The sequence below is a fragment of the Portunus trituberculatus genome, chromosome 34 (assembly GCF_017591435.1).
Source record: "Portunus trituberculatus isolate SZX2019 chromosome 34, ASM1759143v1, whole genome shotgun sequence".
In the NCBI taxonomy this organism is placed as follows: Eukaryota; Metazoa; Arthropoda; class Malacostraca; order Decapoda; family Portunidae; genus Portunus; species Portunus trituberculatus.
The window spans coordinates 7,339,317-7,359,316 of NC_059288.1; the positions used below are offsets into that span (position 1 = coordinate 7,339,317).

General features: G+C 45.5%; 1 protein-coding gene, 1 long non-coding RNA gene and 1 pseudogene across 3 annotated transcripts in view; 1 reads left to right on the plus strand and 2 right to left on the minus strand.

Annotated features, from left to right (window-relative positions):
• The window catches only part of LOC123512583 (tryptophan 2,3-dioxygenase-like), a 17,203-nt gene extending 16,524 nt beyond the window's left edge, over window positions 1-679 (plus strand). Inside the window, exon 8 of the mRNA XM_045269009.1 lies at window positions 1-679. This exon is cut by the window's left edge and continues 105 nt beyond it. Coding sequence (XP_045124944.1) covers window positions 1-202 — 202 coding nt within the window. The 3' untranslated portion in view covers window positions 203-679.
• Window positions 1-8,316, minus strand: part of LOC123512584 — a 43,971-nt gene extending 35,655 nt beyond the window's left edge. For both annotated transcript variants that reach the window (XR_006677129.1, XR_006677130.1), the window contains exon 1: window positions 7,851-8,316. This is a non-coding gene — a long non-coding RNA (uncharacterized LOC123512584). The remainder of the gene's footprint in view (window positions 1-7,850) is intronic.
• Window positions 8,317-9,463: 1,147 nt separating this feature from the next.
• The window catches only part of LOC123512582, a 92,206-nt pseudogene continuing 81,669 nt past the window's right edge, over window positions 9,464-20,000 (minus strand).

The window sequence follows — 20,000 nt, forward strand, 5'->3', positions numbered from 1 at the left end:
TATGGAGGAGCCGGAGATGGAGGAACGCCGAGGGAAGATTCTGTCACGCCCCTTCTCCTCCTCCTCCTCCTCCTCCCCCGGGTTCATCTCCTCAGAGTCGCCGTGCCCTTTGGAGAACAACGAGGAAAAGATGTTCTCTGATAGTGACCTTGAGAAGAGCCTTGAAGAGAGTATTGAAAGGTCCTGTGAGGCTTCTATGTAAGGTCCTTCTCGTGTCCTTTACCCCTTCAGTAGCGAGGTGTGTTTTCTATATTCATTCTGGTGAGTATTTGGTGGTTTTCTAGATTCAGAAGCTCATGTGGGGGATTAGAATAGTGAAGACTGTGGCCCATTAATCCTCTGACCTCCATAGACCCTTGCTAATGTCAACAAAATGGTCTAATGGTACACAAATCTCCAGGTAAAAAATGTGTCCCAGTACTGAAGGGGCTAAAATAATGAAGACTGTGGCCTTTAATCTTCTGACCTCCATAGACCCTTGCTAATGTCAGTAAATTGGTCTAATGGTTCACAAATCTCGAGATGAGAATGTGTCCCAGTACTGAAGGGGCTAAATCTGACACAGGATTGGGAATGGAGTGGGAATTTGATGATAGATTAGGAATTTGATAGTTTTTAGAAGTTGAATAAGTTTTTTTTAGTGTTTTGGTGGAAAAATCATCGTTTTTGAGTATTTTTGTAAGGAAATGGAGAGAAGGAAGGAGGGAAGGGCGGGAAGAGGAAAGGAAGGAGGGAGGGAAGGATGGAAGGAAAGGAAGGAAGGTAGGGAAAGAAGGGAAGGAAGGAAGGCAGGAGGGAAAGAAGGAAGGAAGGAAGGAAGGAAGGAAGGAAGGCAGGAAGGAAAGAAAGGAGGAGGAAGGAAGGAGGGAGAGCAGAGAAGGAGGGAGGGATGGAAGGAAAGGAGAGAAGGAGGGAAAGGAAGGAAGGAAGGAAGGAAGGAAGGAAGGAAGGAAGGAAAGAAAGAGGGAGAAAGGAAGAAGTGAAGAGAAATGTTGTTATGCTCTTTCGTGGATACTGAAGCGGTGAAGGATGGAGGAAAGGAAGGATGGAGGAAAGGAAGGAGGGAGAAGGAAGGCCAGACACAGGACTAGAGACTAACTGGGGCCCACTTTTTTTCCACTTTTTGGTTACTCTTGGCCAGTTTTTCCTCTCATATACAAAATAATGACAACCCAAAACCCGAGAACAGAATTACTTTAGTTTCCGCTTCGTTACTCACGTTTTCTCTCATACTCCAATTTTATGACCCGTTTTCTGTTGTTGATTTAGATTTTTTTTCATTTCCCGCGTTATTTATTTTTTTTCTTGTATATTTTGCTGGTTCGTCTCTTTCTTCTCTCTTTCTCTCTTCTTCTTCTTTATTCTTTTATCCTTTACTCTCTCTCTCTCTCTCTCTCTCTCTTCCTCTTTTCTTATTCCTTGTCATTTCTCCATCGTTCTACTACTACTACTACTACTACTACTACTACTACTACCACCACCACCACCACCACCACTTCCCACCTCTCTATCCACGAGTACAAAACAAGATCAAACTCTAACACAAAACTGACTGGCTTTTGTTTCTCTTCCCTTGTCTATCCTGTCTCGCCAGCCGTGCCTCGTTCACACTGGGATTTGATAGTTACTAATGACCTTGGACAGACCAGCTCTTAGGAACGCTATACGCTACTCTCTCTCTCTCTCTCTCTCTCTCTCTCTCTCTCTCTCTCACTGCTTCCCAAAGGCTCCTGTTGATTATTACTCTAGTGACTATTTGGTGATTCTATACAGCTTCAGAAACTCATGTGGGGGGTTAAAAGAGTGAAGACTGTGGCCATTAGTCTCTTAACCTCCATAGACCCTTCCTAATGTCAGTCAAATGGGTTAATTGTACATAAATCTCAAGGTGGCGATGTGTCCCTGTAGTGAAGGGGTTTAAGGGTGTTTTTAAGGTTCTCGTGATGGGTTAGTAAGATCTCTAGTTTATTGATAGGAGAAACTGTCATGATAACCTGTCTAGTTGTCTCTTGTGGCCTTAGGAGGAGGAGGAGGAGGAGGAGGAGGAGGAGGAGGAGGAGGAGAAAACAGGAGATAAAAGATAGGAAAATTGTCGAGCAAAGGGTTGACGTGATTACTGCCACGGCCTTCATTGTCACTGCCAGGATACTCCACACACACGCAGGGGAGATGGTGAGATGAGGATAGATAGTCAAACACACCCTTTTCACTGCCTCTCGTGCAAAACAAGTCGCTATATTTTTTACCTTCCTTCGCTAAAATGTACTGGGACAAAAATTAGTTAACTTTTTTTTTTTTCTAGGATTATGAAAGTAAGATTTTTATTCCCACGCGTCTGTCTGTCCGTCTGTCTGTCTGTCTGTCTGTCGCGTGACTCATTAATTTGTGGTTCATACTGTTGTTGTTGTTATTATTATTATTATTATTATTATTATTATTATTATTATAGAGGAAGGGAAGGGAGGTAGTTAGATAGAGAGATAGATAAAGCTAATAGATATATGATTAATGTCTAGGAAAATAAGGAGAGAGAGAGAGAGAGAGAGAGAGAGAGAGAGAGAGAGAGAGAGAGAGAGAGAATATATGTGTGTGTATGTGTAAATGCTGCCAAACTCAAGGATAGATAGTAAAAACAAAACAAAACAAGAAAACAAAAAAAAAAAACTAATTAATATCAGATTTCGGTAATATGATTTAGGCCTAGAACAACAAATAAGCCTACCAGAACAAGAAATGATCGGGTAAGCCTTTAGTGTGTGTGTGTGTGTGTGTGTGTGTGTGTGTGTGTGTGTGTGTGTGTGTGTTTTAGTTAATTACGGTTATTTTTAGTTTTATTTAGCATTCTGTGCATTTATGACTCATTCTTCTCCATTTTTTGTAAGTTTGTGTTTCCAGGTGAACGTTGAATAAAGGGAAACGTTTTTGTCTTCATTTTTCGTTCCATTCATTGTTCTTCATCATTTCTACGCGACTGAACGTTAGATTAAGGAAAAATAGTGTTTATTAATTACTCTGATTGACTTTTTTTTTTTCTATTGTTTCTCATTCGTGTACGCCTTTTCATTTATTATCCTTCTCTTCTATACGCCATTAATTTCACCTTCCTCCATGCATAGAAATAAATAAAAAAAAAAAACGAAAAAATAATCTCATAATTATTAACATTTTTCTCTTTACTTATTGCTCTTATTGACTTATTTTATTGTCTCATTCATGTACACCTTTCATTTTTCTATTTTATTTTATACGCCATTAATTTTATCTTCCTCCATGAATGCTAATAATAAAAAAAACGAAGAAAAAAAATCTAATCATTTCACTCCAAATCTCGGTGAAAATAACTAGATTAAAATTATTATTATTACTATTATTACCTTTATTATCATTACCATCAATCTATTTTCTGTTGCAGTAATATTTCTAACACTCATTTCTTTCACTTCAACTTTCATTCCCTCCAGTAAATAAAAATAAGAAATAAAAACAAACAATCTAATAACACCTTGTCATTTCCTGTGAGAATAACCAACATTAAAGAAAACGGAGACATTGAAAGGCAGACTGGGGTAAAACTGGAGAGAAGCGCAGATACAAGGACACTTTTTATTGCAAAATATACATATACTCTATGTACATATATACACCGTGTGACGCATGCGCACCGTCCTCTTACGCTACATACTGTCCGAGAGTAGCTGACACTGAGGGAGATGGGAATTCAAGAGGAAGAGGAGGAGGAAGAGGAGGAGGACGAAGAGGAGGAAGAGGAGGAGGACGAAGAGGAGGAGGAGGAAGAGGAATTGGATAGCAGATGGATATTTAGAGAGAGAGAGAGAGAGAGAGAGAGAGAGAGAGAGAGAGAGAGAGGTGGTAGAGTAGTAGTAGTAGTAGTAGTAGTAGTAGTAGTAGAATGAAAAGATAAAGAAAAGGAGAGAAATTATGATAAATGAGAAAAAAAAGAAAAATGGAGAAGAAGAAAAAGAGAAAAGAGAAAAGGAAAGAATAAGAAGGAAAGGAAGATAAACAGGGAGAATAAGAGAAGAAAATAGAAGAATAGGAGGAAGGAAGGAACGAAAGAAGGAAGGAAGGAAGGAAGGAAGGAAGGAAGAGAAAAAGATTGAGAATGAGAGAAGAAAACAACAATTACGAATAAGAACAGGAATAATAAAAATGGAGAAAGAATAATGGATAAATAATAATAATAATAATAATAATAATAATAGTAATAATAATAATAATAATAGCTCATATATATTCACTTATGCTAAAAATAAGGAAACACATAGAAAACGACGAATTATAGGAAAAAAACATAAAAGAAAACGGGTTGAGAGTTGTCGAAATGGAGTAGTTATGCCTGAAAAGAAAGAAAGAAAGAAAGAAAACGGAACCTGACGAAAAAGAGAGAAAATGGGTCAGGAATTCGGAAAAAAAAGCTACACTCCCATTTTCTTTCAGGCAATAAAAAGGAAAAAAAAAGAAAAGAAAACGGTAAATGAGTGAAAACATGCAAGAAGGATGTTTTTCTTTTCTTTTCGTGTCGTTTGACTTCACACACACACACACACACACACACACACACACACACACACACACACACACACACACACACACACACACACACACACACACACACACACGATCATATGAAAGAAGAAGAAGAAGAAGAAGAAGAAGAAGAAGAAGAAGACGAAGAAGAAGATGGAGGAGGAGGAGGAGGAGGAGGAGGAGGAGGAGGAGGAGGAGGAGAAGAAGAAGAAGAAGAAGAAGAAAGGAGGAATAAAAAAAAGGGGATAAACAAAGATAACACACACACACACACACACACACACACACACACACACACACACACACACACAGACACACACACACACACACACTTTTAATGCTTCTTTTTGTGATATCTATTCGCTGTTCACCCGCAGAATACTTTTGATAGACGCTGTTAATCTTGTACTTATCCAGCTGGGAAGGAACGGAAGATGGTAGAAAGCAGAGGCAAGACACACACACACACACACACACACACACACACACACACACGTACAGTCTTTTTCTCGTTCCTTTCCTTCTTGCCTCTTAACGTGTCCAGACATGTTGTGAACGAAGAGTTGGTTGTGTTTTCACGTGTCACTGTTGTTTTCATTTCTCTTCGTGCATGTTTGTGAAAAGTTGAAATACTGGCTGTTTATTGTGTTCTTTTGGTTTATTTTGAGTACAGCATGGAAGATTAACGCTCAGACACACACACACACATACACACACACATACACACACAGACACACACACACATACTATCTATACAGAGAGGCACAAACTTGCCAAATCACAAGTTAATGGTCAAGTTATCATGAATTACTTTTTCTTTTTTTGTTAGTTAAATAAACGTCTTTTTTTTTTTAATATTTTGGATAACATGCAACACTGCCAGACATTGCAACACGTCACAGCGAAGGGGGCCAGTAATGCAAGTAAGTGTATTGGGTATAGAGTGTAAATCCTATGCATATATATTTGTCTTTAAATCTAATCTGACATAGTATTCTTCAAGTAAATTCATTTCTTACATTCGTTTACATATATCTTTTTTTTTTTTATTTAGTTATTTTTTTTTTAGTATTTTTGTGTGTATATATTCGTCCCCCCCCTGAAGAAAGGCAATCAATGAAGTGTATCTGGTGACGAAGCGGTAATAAAAACACTGTGCTCCGTAAGTCCTCGTCAGTAGTTTACCAAGTGTCGTGTCATGGCTGCTGCAGGACACGCCGCGCATCACGCCCCACGCCCCACGTCACCAGGCCTCATTCCACGCGACTCACGATTCACGACTCACGATTCACGATTCACACCTTTCGTTCCATTCCCACGCCACTCATTACTCACGACTCACGATTCACGGTTCACGAATCATACATCACGTTCTAATTCACACGCCACTCACGGTTCACGGTTCACGATTTCACGGTTCACGAATCACTCACTGCTTCCTCAACACCTCAACACCACAGCAAAACACCCGTCAGAGATCATTTGTCACCTTCTCTCCATTCTCTCACTCTTCTACACCATCATCATCACCAATATAACCAGCCAACACCACTCCTTGCGACCTCAACACCTCAACACCCTTCAGAGTACACCAATCACCTTGTCTCGTCCTCCTACACCTCACCACGTCCACGAGTGTTTCTCCTCACTACTACACCAACACACGCAACACACGCCACACACACACACACACACACACACATCACCAGCCAGTGTCATTGCGGTGTTCACTGATCACCAAAACACCAGATTCCACAATTAACACGAGATTTTACTAGTGAACGCGAGATTTTGGTAAGAACACAAACTCACGCAACACAAGCAACAACCTTATCTTTCCAGTGTCATTACGGTGTTCACTTGTTCACTTCTCACCACCGAAATACCACAAATAACACGATATCTTGCTAGTGAACGAGAGCTTTTTGGTGAGAACACGAAGACAAGCAACACACAAGTCAACACATGGACCGATTAGCGAGTGAGCTTTGTGTTACTCAAATTGTGTTCCTCCGAGACAAAACTTTGGGTTTGTGTTCACTCTGTTGTACCACCGCGACTATTTCAAGGGCCGCAGAGATGATTGGCGGGATTTTCAAGTGTGTTTCTTCAGTTAATAATGTGGAAATCTTGTCACTCTGCCATTAGAACTGTAAAAACACCTTAAAAATCGCTCTTCTCTCTCACCGCGACTATTTTAAGGGCCGCAGAGATGACTAGCGGGGTTTTCAAGAGTGTTTCTTCAGTTAATAATGTAGAAATCTTGTCACTCTGCCTCTAGAACTGTAAAAACACCTTAAAAATCGCTCTTCTCTCTCACCACGACTGTTTTCCAAGGCCGCAGAGATGACTAGCGGGGTTTTCAAGAGTGTTTCTCCGATTAATAGTGAAGAAATCTTGCTAATCTTCCACTAGAACCACAAAAACACCCTTAAAAACCCGCGTAGCTTCAACAAGAGGCCTTTGAATACATTAGAGGTGATCCGCTTAAGAGTTCAAAGGTCAGAGAGCAATACACGCTGGTGATTGGTTGACGTGCGGGGCTGCTGTGGCGAGCGAGCCTCCTGATTGGTGGATGAGCGAGTGGCTTGACTTTCCGGAGCGTTCATTAGCTGATTTCCTTCCCTTTACACAAAACGCTTCATTGCAAAGTGCTGAGAGAGAGAGAGAGAGAGAGAGAGAGAGAGAGAGAGAGAGAGAGAGAGAGAGAGATTATTACGGACATCATTCCAAAGAGGAGGAGGAGGAGGAGGAGGAGGAGGTAAAGTTTTCATGCCGAAGATGAGCAAAAGCAGGAGGAGGAGGAGGAGGAAAAAAAATGAAGAGGAGGAGGAGGAGGAGGAGGAGGAGGAGGAGGAGGAGGAGGAGGAAAAAAAAAAACGAGGAAAAGAATGTGGAGAAACGAGGAGGAGGAGGAGAAAAATAAAGGAGAACGAGGAGGAGGAAGACAAAGTGAATAAGAGGAAAAGAATGTGACGGAAGAGAAGAGAAGGAAACATGAAAAGAACGAGGAGGAGGAGGAGGAGGAGGAAGACGAAATGAGGAAGAGGACAGGGAGAAGGAAAACGAGAGATTAAAAGAGACAGGAAGAGGAGGAAGAGAAGAAAAGAATAAGAATGGAAAGATAAAGAGAAGAAGGAGGAGGAGGAGGAGGAGGAGGAGGAGGAGGAGGAGGAGGAGGAGGAGGAGGAGAAAGGGAAGAAATTAAGATTGTAATATCACTTGTATAAATATCAACTTACACCACCACCACCACCACCGCCACCACCACCACCACCACCACTACCACTACAACCACCAACCTGAGATGCAGCCCCTGACCAGCGCGCACCACCACCACCACCACCACTACCACAACTGAAAACTGAACCAACCACCACCACCATCACCGTGAAGCAGCGAAACGAGACATCGAGACGCGACTTCCGAAACAAACGAGGCTTCACTTCAACTATTCTGAGATTTTGTGAAGCTTTTTTCCTGTTTTATATTTTTTGGTATATATTTTTGTTTGTCTTAAGTGTAATTGTATTTGTAAAGTTTAAATTAATCCTAATAATGTTGGGTAAATTTGCAGTTTCAACCAATATACCGTATCTTATGTTCTTTTTCTGTGTTTAAGAAGCTTGGAGACCTCCTGGGAGTGTGGGGTGTTAGGGGGAGGGGGAGAAACCTAACCTAACCTAACCTAACCTAACCTGACCTAACCTAACCTAACCTAACCTAACCTAACCTAACCTAACCTAACCTAACCTAACCTAACCTAACCTAACCTAACCTAACCTAACCTAACCTAACCTAACCTAACCTAACCTAACCTAACCTAACCTAACCTAACCTAACCTAAGCTAACCTAACCTAACTTGACCTAACCTAACCTAACCTAACCTAACCTAACCCAATCCAATCAACCTAAATTCTGTGGTGAAGTTATTATTGATTCCCCTTAGTGTGAAATGGGGTAAGAAATGGTGGTTGAAGTGTGATTTAGACCGTGGGAATGTGTGTAGTGACGTGTGGTGTGTTGGTTGAAACTGCAACACTATACCCAGGGCTGGACTGACTCTTGTGTTTCTCTTTGTTTGTTAGTGTTAGTGTTACTCCTAATTTGTTTGTCAGTTTTTGGAAGGACAAGAAGGAATATATTTGTTTTTGTTTGTTTTGTTTTACCCGATTAAACACGTATGGAAGTGACTGTGAAGCAACACTCGGGCACTCAACACCACCACCACCACCACTGTTACTGTCATCACCAACACCATCACTGTCATCTCTTTCATTTATCATCACCACTGTCTTCATCATCACCATCTTTATCACCATCACCACCACCATTGTCAATCCCATCCTCCTCACCACCACCACCACCACCACCACCACCACCATCGTCACTATTCTCAACATTTCCTTCACAAATTTCTACATTCAAAAAGTTCCTCACTCTGTAATGACGCACCACTATTTTCTAGTTCCTCCTCCTCCTCCTCCTCCTCCTCCTCCTGCTGATGGTGCTGCTGCTGCTGCTCCTACCAGCCGCTGCCTGCTGTCTGCTCCACGCCGCGCCTCTCACCTTTCATCTCTCACAGTTTTCCTCCACAAGTTCGGGACATTTTTCAGTGTCCTTCTGTCGCTTTACTGCTCCGCCTCCTCCTCCTCCTCCGTCAGCTGGCACTCCTTCCCTCCCTCCCATCCTCCCACTCACCCTCCGTCCCACAGTCCCACCCTCCCGCCTCACGCGAACATGCCCTTTACGACAAAACTTTATATATATATATATATATATATATATATATATATATATATATATATATATATATATATATATATATATATATATATATATATATATATATATATATATATATATATATATATATATATATATATATATATATATATATAGATATATAGATATAGATAAACACACACACACACACACACACACACACACACACACACACACACACACACACACATACACAGTCGCGTACATGAAATGCGCTGATTGGTTCATCTGTCCCGCACACTGCCGTTGCCGTTGCCGCTTTCAGTGCGTGGCGGCGCGGCACACCAGCGGCACACAACACAGGTGCACTGGTACTTGGCGGCGCAGTGGTGCCGCTGGCGGAGTGGGCGCGGTGGGCGGGGTGGGCGGCCCACGCACAGTCACAACATGGAGGACGCGCCTCCACCTAAGTGTATTGTTTGTATATAGTGTGTGGGTAGTGATATAAAAACCTGGTTGAGTAGTACATGGATGTAACCAAACGTGAAGCGATGAGGAACAGAGGAAGTACGACAGTGACAGTGAAGGTACGACACTGAACTGCTGCTACAGGCTATACCGGTCCCGGGGAGGCCACGCCAGGCAGGGGCGGCCGGGGGACTTACACTCATAACAATCATCATCATCATCACCATCATCATCATCATCATCATCATAATTATCATAATAATAATAAAAAAATAGTAATAATAAAAATAATAATAATAGTAATAATAATCCCCGTCACATTAGAGCATTGCATTCCCGCCTGAGTGCGTGACGGCAGCCTGGCTTTGTGCTTCAACCAAAGTTCAAGTAAAACAGTTTTTTGTGACCTTTGCAATGTCCAGCGAGACACCGCGTGGCGCGCACCACCACGCAACACACGTGACGCCGCCGCCTCGCCAGGAAGCCCTGCTCCGCCCCGCCCCGGCCCGTCCCGCCCCGGGGACCTGCTGCCTGTGACCACTACTCGCTGGGCTACGTCCCCAGCCCCTCATGCCCGCCCCTCCATTCTCCGCCCCGGTACTCAGGTGAGAGCCTTGCCTCCCTCCACACACACATACACACATACACACACACATACACATACACACACACATACACACACACGTGAAGGCTTGTCTCGTCACGCCTGGCGGGGCGCGGTGCGGTGTTGGTGCGGGGCGGTGCTGCCCCGCGGGAAACGTCCAGTAAATTAACAAAGTTCAAAACTCCTGAGCGGTGGCGGAAGGAGGGCGGCGGGGCGGCGGGGCGGCAGCCACGGGGAGCGTCCCACCTCGCCAGGAGCCAGCGTTCACCTGAGCGGGGCCGCGCCGCCATGCTATTGTACCAGGGGTTATGCCTTCCCTGCGGCGCCAGACAGGGTCCCCACGCCCCCAGCCGTCCCCGCCTTGCGCCGCCCAGCCAGGCGCCCCTGCCTCCGTGGCCGCGGCAGGCGGAGGGCCTCAAGACTTGCCGTTGTGCGTGGGCTTGGGCGCCTTGCTCCGCATCAGCTCGTCAATCACCACCACGTTGTTGTCCGTGGCGTGGGCGGGGGGCGGCGGCGGTGGTGGCGGCTTGGGCTCCCCCTTGGCGGCACCGTCCTCGCCTCGCGAGCAGCGGTCTGGCACGTGGTCTAGGTCCTCGTCCAGCGTGACGTCCGTGTGGTCTGAGCGCAGCGCGGGGTTCTCGTAGAAGTGGTGGCGCGAGTCGTCCTCGTGTGTGTAGTAGAAGGCGGAGTGGCGGTGGTACATCACCAGCCCCGCCACCACGATTACCGCCAGCAGCGCCGCCGCCACCGCCGCCACCACCGCCGCCAGCACCACGGAGAAGCCACCCCCGGCGCTGGCTGCCGCCAGGTCAAAGGTTCCCTCTGGGCAGGGCTGCAGCTCCAGGCCGTCCACCTCCAGCACGGGCTTGTCGTACATCTCTGGCGGCGACTGGCACTTGAGGCAGCGTGGCGCGTCCACGTCGGGGCGACACGCCGTGCGGAAGGCGGCGGAGGCGTTGAGCCACATCTTGAGGATAGGGGATGTGGCACTGGTCGCAGGACCAAGGGTTGCCGTCCAGCACCACCTCCGTCAGCCGGTCCAGCCGCCGCAGGATGATCTCCGGCAAGCCACGGAACTCATTGTTGCCGAGGTCCAGGGTGTGCAGGCTGGGCAGGGCGTGCAACACGTCCACGTGAATGTACTGCAGGCTGTTGCTGGACAGGTTCAGCGCCTCCAGGCGGGTCTGCACCGAAAACAGGTCAGGCGGGAGCTGCTTCAGGTGCAGGCGGCTCAGATTGAGGCGTTTGAGGCGCGGCGCGCGGCGCAACAGCTCCTGCAGGTGCTCGGCGGTGAGGCGCGTGCCCGCCACGTTGAGGCCGTGCATGTGGCCCAGCACGGGGCCCAGGTGACGCAGCGCGGAGTGCGGCAGTCTGTTGGAGGACAGGTCCAGGGCCAGCACCGAGCTGTCCTCGAAGGCCATGCGGGACATGCGCGTCATCCTGTTCCTGGCCAGGCCGAGGTGCTGCAGCGCCAGCCCCTGGAAGGTGTAGTCCTTCAGCTCGTAGATCCTGTTGCCGTCCAGCAGCAGGCGCCGCAGCCCAAGTAGGTCCATGAACTCGTCCGGCGCCAGGCTGGCCAGGTGGTTGTCCCGCAGGTCCAGCAGCTCCAGGCGCGGCAGGGAGCGGTACACCAGGGACTTGACGCGCGTCAGGCTACAGGCGGCGCACCGCAGCTCACGCAGGGCCGGCACGTCGCGCACCACCTCGGGGTCCAACTCCTGGATCGCGTTGTTGCTGATGTCCAGCACGGTGAGGCGCGTCAGCCGCAGGAACACGCGCGGCGCCAGACCACGCAGGCGGTTCCGCGCCATCGTCAGCGTCTCCAGCGCCACCAGAGAGTGGAAGGTGGCGGAGGGCACCGAACTGATGTGGTTGTCGTCCAGGTGCAGGGCCTGGGGGGGGGGGAGGGACGTGAGTGTACTGCTGCGCGCGAACACACACACACACACACACACACACACACACACACACACACACACACACACACACACACACACACACACACACACACACACACACACCTGCAGGTTCTCTATGCCTGAGAGGTGGGAGGCGAGCAGCATGGTGATGTTGTTGTGGGTGAGGTTGAGGAGGCGCAGGTGACTGAGGCCCCAGAAGGTGTTGTCCCCGATGGCTGGCACGTTGGAGTGAGTGATGTGCACCTCCTCCAGGCGGGACAGCGGGTAAAAGATGGGCCCCAGGGTGACAGTGTTGCCCTGGTCCTCCGGGGATGTGATGGTGAGCACCTGACGGAGGGAGGAAGGTGAGAGGGGCACCACAGAAGGGAAAACTGACGAAGGAAGAGCGGGGAGAGGAACATTAAAGGAAGGACTTGAAGGAGAGAGGTGAGAGAAACGACAGTAAAGGAACATGAAGGAAGAAAAGGAAGGAGGGAAGAGACAGTGAAAAGAAACAAACAGGAGGAGAGTGAAGGAGAAAAAGCGACAGTGTAGGAAGACAAAAGAGGAGAATGAAGGAGAGAGAAGACGAAGGAGAATAAAGAAAGACCAAAGGAAGAGAATAGAAGAGAAAAAGAAAAGTGCATGAAGACAAAGGAGGAGAATGAAGGAGAGAGAGAGAGAGAGAAGACGAGGAAAGGTAAAGGAAAACAAAGGAAGAGAATGAAGGAGCCCTACCCTACCCTGCCTTGTACTTCGGGGAGGTGAGCGTTGGCAGGGTAGCGGCAGGGTTAGTATTGGAGGAGATACAAGGGTTATGGAGAAACAAACACACAAAACACACACACTCACTCACACTAAAGGAGTAAACACAACGATAAACACTGACTTTATTACTTCTCTCTCTCTCTCTCTCTCTCTCTCTCTCTCTCTCTCTCTCTCTGCCGTTCCCTGAAGAAAACAACTAAAAGTGATCCAAATTTGACAGAGGCGTTTTGACACTACTACTACTACTACTACTACTACTACTACTACTACTACTACTACTACTACTACTACTACTACTACTACTACTACTACTACTACTAAAGAAGCGAATGAGCCGATCCATACCACTCTTCGTCAGTCCCCCCCCCCATCCTCCCAGCTCAGCCCTCATCCCCCTAACAGCCCCAGTCCCAGCCAGTACCCCTCTCACCAGCCCCCCTCCTCACCAGCACCCCTCCTCCTCCACCCTCACAAGTCCCCTCCTCACCAGGCCCTTTCCTCACCAGCCCCATCTCACCAACGCCCCTGTTCTCCGGCACCCCATCACCAGCCCCTTTCACCAGCCCCTCCTCACCAGTTCCCTTTCCTCACCAGCTCCCCCATCTCACCAGACCTCTCCCTTACCAGCCCCCTCCCTCACCAGGCACCTTCCCTCATCAGTCCCCCCCCCCAGTAGCCCCACGCAGGCAGCACAGTGTGGTGTGGTACAAGTTATTTCCAATATTAACCCAAATATTTGACCTTTACCCAAGAATGCTGAGTTAATATGCCTCACCACAGCCTTCCGCCCTCGCTCGTGTTGGTTAGGTTAGCTTGGGTTGGGTTGGGTTGGGTTTGGTTGGGTTGGGTTAGGTTGGGTTGGGTTGGGTTGGGTTGGGTTTGGTTTGGTTGGGTTAGGTTGGGTTGGGTTCAGTTAGGTTAGGTTAGGGAGCAAATGGTGTAATGGATGTGGTGGTGGTGGTGGTGGTGGATCGGGCAGACGTCCACGCGTAGGTTGGAATCCCACCACGTGCCGCCTTGAAGCTTTGCCATTTGTCGAGTGGTTCAAAGTTAGCCACATGTCACCAAGGATACCCAGGTGAAGGTGGTGCGCTTGGCTGGTGATATGAGCCCTAATATGCCCACCACTATAAATCAAATTACCAGCGCCACTAATGGGTGGAAGCTGAACACCATTTCCAATACTCTTCAAGTTACCTACAGTTAAGTTAGATTAATTTAAGTAAGGTTAGGTTAAGTTAGGATAGGTTAGGTTAGGTTAGGTTAAGTTAGATTAAAGATTAGGTTTCCACAAAATAGAATAGACAAAAAAAAAAAAAAAAAGAAGAGACACGAAAAGAAACAAAACGAAAAGAAAGAAAAAGAAAAAGAAAACCGGAAACAAAAAATGAAAAATGAAAATACACAGAAGAGAAGAAGACAAAAAAGAAAGATAAAGGGAAAAAAAAAATATTAGCAACAATTCACAAACTAATGGACTTTCCAACGCTGTTCAATTCCACGCGATTAAAACTCTTTGCGCGGATTGCAGTCACATTGGTAGCGCTGAAAAAAATGCCAGAAACGCGAATAACCTCGATGCGCCAGGATGGGATACACTGACGCGGGGGGGGAGAGGGGAGGGAGAGGGGAGGGAGAGGGGAGAGAGGGGAGAACGGGAAAGGAGAAACAGTAGGTGGGAGAGATAGAAGAAGAGGGGGCCGGGAGGGAATAACAGTAGAGAGAGAGAGAGAGAGAGAGAGAGAGAGAGAGAGAGAGAGAGAGAGAGAGAGAGAGAGAGAGAGATGTGGGAAGGGGAAAGAGACAACGAGAGAGAGAAACATTAAATGGAAGAAAGGAAGAAAGGAGATAAACATACACACTCTCTCTCTCTCTCTCTCTCATCACTTCCACAATCTTACCAAACCAATCCACACATTTGTCTCAACATTTTGCAACCTCGCATGTAAAAAAGGAAAAAGAAAACAGAACAATCCTTTCCTGTTGAGAGAAAATGAGGGGAAAAAGAGGGAGGAAAAAGAGGGGAAAAGTGGGGAAAAAGAGGGGTTTATCAGAGGCACGCGAGAGGCAGCGAGGGAGAGCATTGTTGTGGCAGGAATAGACGGAAAAGAATGAGGCTCTATATTTTTCTTTGAGTTTAGTTAATTTGAACGAACAAAAGGGCGTTATAATGAAAGATGAACGTGGAGTGGAGGGGGGAAGGGAGAGAGAGAGAGAGAGAGAGAGAGAGAGAGAGAGAGAGAGAGAGAGAGAGAGAGAGAGAGAGAGAGAGAGAGAGAGTTAATTTCCTTCTTGCCTTGTATCTTCTTCGTTCCTTTCCTCCCATCTCTCTCTCTCTCTCTCTCTCTCTCTCTCTCTCTTAACCTACGTGTGTCTAAGGAATGCAAATATAGTTTCTTCAATCTTTTTAGACATCCTCCTTTTGCGCTGATTCTGATAGGCCTATATCTCTTCATTAAAATAGTGAAAACTGTGGCCATTAATCTTCTGACCTCCATAGACCCTTCCTAATGTCAACAAAAATGGTCAAATCGTACACAAATTTCAGGGTAAAAACGTTTCCCAGTACTGAAGGGGTTAAAATAGTGAAGACTGTGGCCATTAATCTTCTGACCTCCATAGACCCTTCCTAATGTCAACAAAAATGGTCAAATCGTACACAAATCTCAGGGTAAAAACGTTTCCCAGTACTGAAAGGATAAAAATAATGAAGACTGTGCTCATTAATAAAATAGTGAAAACTGTGGCCATTAATCTTCTGACCTCCATAGACCCTTCCTAATGTCAACAAAAATGGTCAAATCGTACACAAATCTCAAGGTAAAAACGTTTCCCAGTACTGAAGGGGTTAACTCACCAATCACTGTCACCAATCGGACACTGCTTACCTTCGTGTCACCATCCATATTGAAGACAGGTACTGGTCCATTCAGGCGTCCATTGTCACAGGTAACCGTCCTTCTGTCCAGAAATCGTAGTCACACCTGCACACCTCGGGACACCTGCCCTCCACCACCATCACCACCGCCGCCGCCACCACCACCACCACCGCCGCGCGCCACGAGAGTTTGTCCATCGCTCTGTAAGGGAAAAGGAGTGTTAAAATGCATTCTGGGGTCGTATTAAGAATCTGTCCCTATTTCTACAGGGTGTTGAAGTGATAAGGGTTTTAAAAGGGTGTTGATGGAGTGACAAGGATTTTTAAAGGGTGTTGATGTTGTTGTTTTAAATGTTCTAGTGACAAATTAAGGTGTTTTTTAAAGGGTTTTTGTGGTTCTAGTGACAGGTTAAAGAGTGTTTTTATAATATTAAGGGTTTTTAAAGGGTTTTTGTGGTTCTAGTGACAGATTAAAGAGTGTTTTTATAATATTAACAGGAGAAACATGAATGAGAAGAAATGACAAGAGTTTTTGAGTGTTTTTGAGGTTCTAAGGACAGATTAAGGAGGTTGGCTATCTTGTAAGCAAGGGAAATAGTCTCAGGAATCTGGAGAGAGAGAGAGAGAGAGAGAGAGAGAGAGAGAGAGAGAGAGAGAGAGAGAGAAATAGCAGCCCTTCTCTCTCCTCTCTCTCTCTCTCTCTCTCAGTCGTATATTTTCAGCGTAATGAGTTTTGGGAAGTTTTCAAAATGGATCATATTTTTTTTTCAGTTTAAAAAAAAGAAGAAAATTAAGAGTGAGTTTCTTTATTTCATTTTCACTTTATTGCCTTTTTCATTTTTTCCACAAAATTTTTATAGAGTTGAAATAAAAAAAATATCTATACTGTTGCTTTTACATTTGATCTTCGGAGTAACTGTCTGTCTGTCTGTCTGTCTCCCTCTCCCTCTCTCTCTCTCTCTCTCTCTCTCTCTCTCTCTCTCTCTCTCTCTCTCTCTCATGACGTACGTGCTGAGATTAAGATTCTGAACATGATTAATTGATGTGCGTGTGTGTGTGCTTGTGTATGTATGTGTGTGTGTGTGTGTGTGTGTGTGTGTGTGTGTGTGTGTGTGTGTGTGTGTGTGTGTGTGTGTGTGTGTGTGTATCCTTCATTCCTTGCAAGCAATTTCGCCTTCTCTTCATTAATCTTTCCCTATTTATTTAATCTCTCTCTCTCTCTCTCTCTCTCTCTCTCTCTCTCTCTCTCTCTCTCTCTCAATTTCTACAGATTTTTCTCTCTCTCTCTCAATTTCTACAGATTTCTCCACTTCAAAACAATAAAATAGAAAGATAAACACAACAAAATAGAACAAAAACACCAAAACACACAAATAAAACAACAAAAATTAACAAAACAAACACAAAACGAGATCAGAGAGAGAGAGAGAGAGAGAGAGAGAGAGAGAGGAAAATTCAGTCCCCTTGTTACGTGTAAGGTCAAACTGGGTCACGCCTGCCAGTGGTCCCAGTGTTGACAAAGCATTTAGAGGGTCAGGCTGGCTCTTATCTCCCTGCAGCCGCCTCCACCTCCCTGTTGGCGCGTGACGTCACACAAATCTCGCCTCCTGATTGGCTGGCTCGGGCTCCACTCCTCTACTCCGCTCACGACCCAAGTACCGCCCACCAATCACCTCCCGCGCTGCTCCACGCTCGCCAATGTAAACAAATAAAGTGTTGATGGCGTTTAACTAACACTGGTAGATATTTTGGTGTTTTTTGGGCGATATAGTGTTAGTTTATGAATGGAAGAACGTTTAAATTGATTTCTTTGATTGGTTATCTATGTGTGTGTGGCGATAAGCGAAGAATGGTTGGTATTTCAGATTGACTTTCTATTAACATTAGGCTCGTTGTCCCTAACACTTCTGCGCTCCACCTCCACTATTTCATAAGGGTTTATTTAATTGTACACGAGTTTTCCAAGGTATTTTTATGGTTCTAGAGGCAGAGTGACAAGATTTCTGCATCATTAACTGGTGAAACACTCTTGAATACCCCGCTAATCATCGCTGTGGCCTTGGAAATAGTCTCGGTGAAAGAGAAAAGCGATTTTTAAGATGTTTTTACAGTTTCAGGCAGAGTGACAAGATTTCTGCATCATTAACTGGTGAAACACTCTTGAAAACCCCGCTAATCATCGCTGTGGCCTTGGAAAACAGTCGTGGTGAGAGCAAAGCGTTTCAGAATATGGATCCAACACGAGTAGGCGATTTGATTCCTTTTAGCAATAGTGTTAGATTAGAGTACAAAAATATGAACTTATATATCTGTTATACGTGCGTGCATACAGACAAACAGACACACAGAAATTGGAACAAACGAAGTGGCGGTATTTCACTGTGTGTGTGTGTGTGTGTGTGTGTGTGTGTGTGTGTGTGGAGATCAAGATATAGAGATACATAGATAGATAGATAGATAGATAGATACATAGATAGACAGATAGATAGATATAGAGAGATAGATAGATAGATAGACAGACAGACAGATAAATAGATAGAGACAGATAGAGATATATAGATAGCTAGATAGATAGAGAGAGAGAAAGAGAGAGATAAATAAATAAATATATAGATAAATATATAGATAGATAGATAGAGAGAGAGAGAGAGAGAGAGAGAGAGAGAGAGAGAGAGAGAGAGAGAGAGAGAGAGAGAGAGAGAGAGAGACAGAGACAGAGACAGACAGAAAGAGAGAAAAAACGAGAAACAACAATATCAAACAACAACACCCAGAGAGAGAAAAAAAAAAGAGAGAGAGAGAGAGACAGAGAAACAGAGAGACAGAGAGAGAGAAAACACGAGAACCGAACAATATAAGACAAGAAAACAAAACCCTTTCTAAACCCCCAAACAAACGAAGAGAAAGGAGAACAAAATGACAGTGTAATGCATCTGAAGTGAATGGAAAAGGGTTCATCTCAGTTCCCCCTTGACGTGTGAACGATAAGATAAGAAACAGTCAATTAATTCATGTTTTGTCTCCAAGCTTTTCAGAAACACAGAAAAATGAGTCAAGATTTCTCATTTCTCTTCACATTCCCAATCAGAGAGAGAGAGAGAGAGAGAGAGAGAGAGAGAGAGAGAGAGAGAGGGTAAACAAGGAAGAACCACAGTGACATCACGCCCCTAGGTATTAGAGCGAGTTCAAAATCTCTCTCTCTCTCTCTCTCTCTCTCTCTCTCTCTCTTAAAAATTGCAGGAAACGTGACTAAATTAACGGGATTATTATTTTTGTTTCCTAGGAAGAGAGAGAGAGAGAGAGAGAGAGAGAGAGAGAGAGAGAGAGAGAGAGAGAGAGAGAGAGAGAGAGAGAGACCCTACTGCTTCCTTCATCACTAAACCAACATTAACTTACTCCTCCTCCTCCTCCTCCTCCTCCTCCTCCTCCTCCTCCTCCTCCTCCTCCTCCTCCTCCTCCTCCTCCTCCTCTTCATTAACTGCCATGCTCCTCTATCTGAAACACGATAGCACACACACACACACACACACACACACACACACACACACACACACACCTGTTTCCACTCTCCCATTCCTCTCACCCAGATTCTGTTTATCCTAAGATGTAGTATCCCAGAGGAGGAGGAGGAGGAGGAGGAGGAGGAGGAGGAGGAGGAGGAGGAGGTGGTGGAGGAGGAGGGAGACGAAGAGGCGGAGGATTGTGTGTGTGTGAGACTGGGTAATACAGAGAGAGAGAGAGAGAGAGAGAGAGAGAGAGAGAGAGAGAGAGAGAGAGAGATGAGGGGAATGGAGTGCCAGGGAAGGGGAAGTTGTGTTTATCTTCAAGGGGAAGGGAAGAAGGAGGAGGAGGAGGAGTAGGAGGAGGAGGAGGAGGAGGAGGAGGAGGAGGAGGAGGAGGAGGAGGAGGAGAAGGAGGAGGAGGATAAAAGGGATTAGAATAAGAAATAACGAAAGACAAATGAAAATAGAAGAAAAAGAACAAAAATACAGAGAGAGAGAGAGAGAGAGAGAGAGAGAGAGAGAGAGAGAGAGAGACAAAGAAAAGAGAAAAAGAAAGACGTCCATTGATCCAAATAGAGGTAAGTGCATCTCTCTCTCTCTCTCTCTC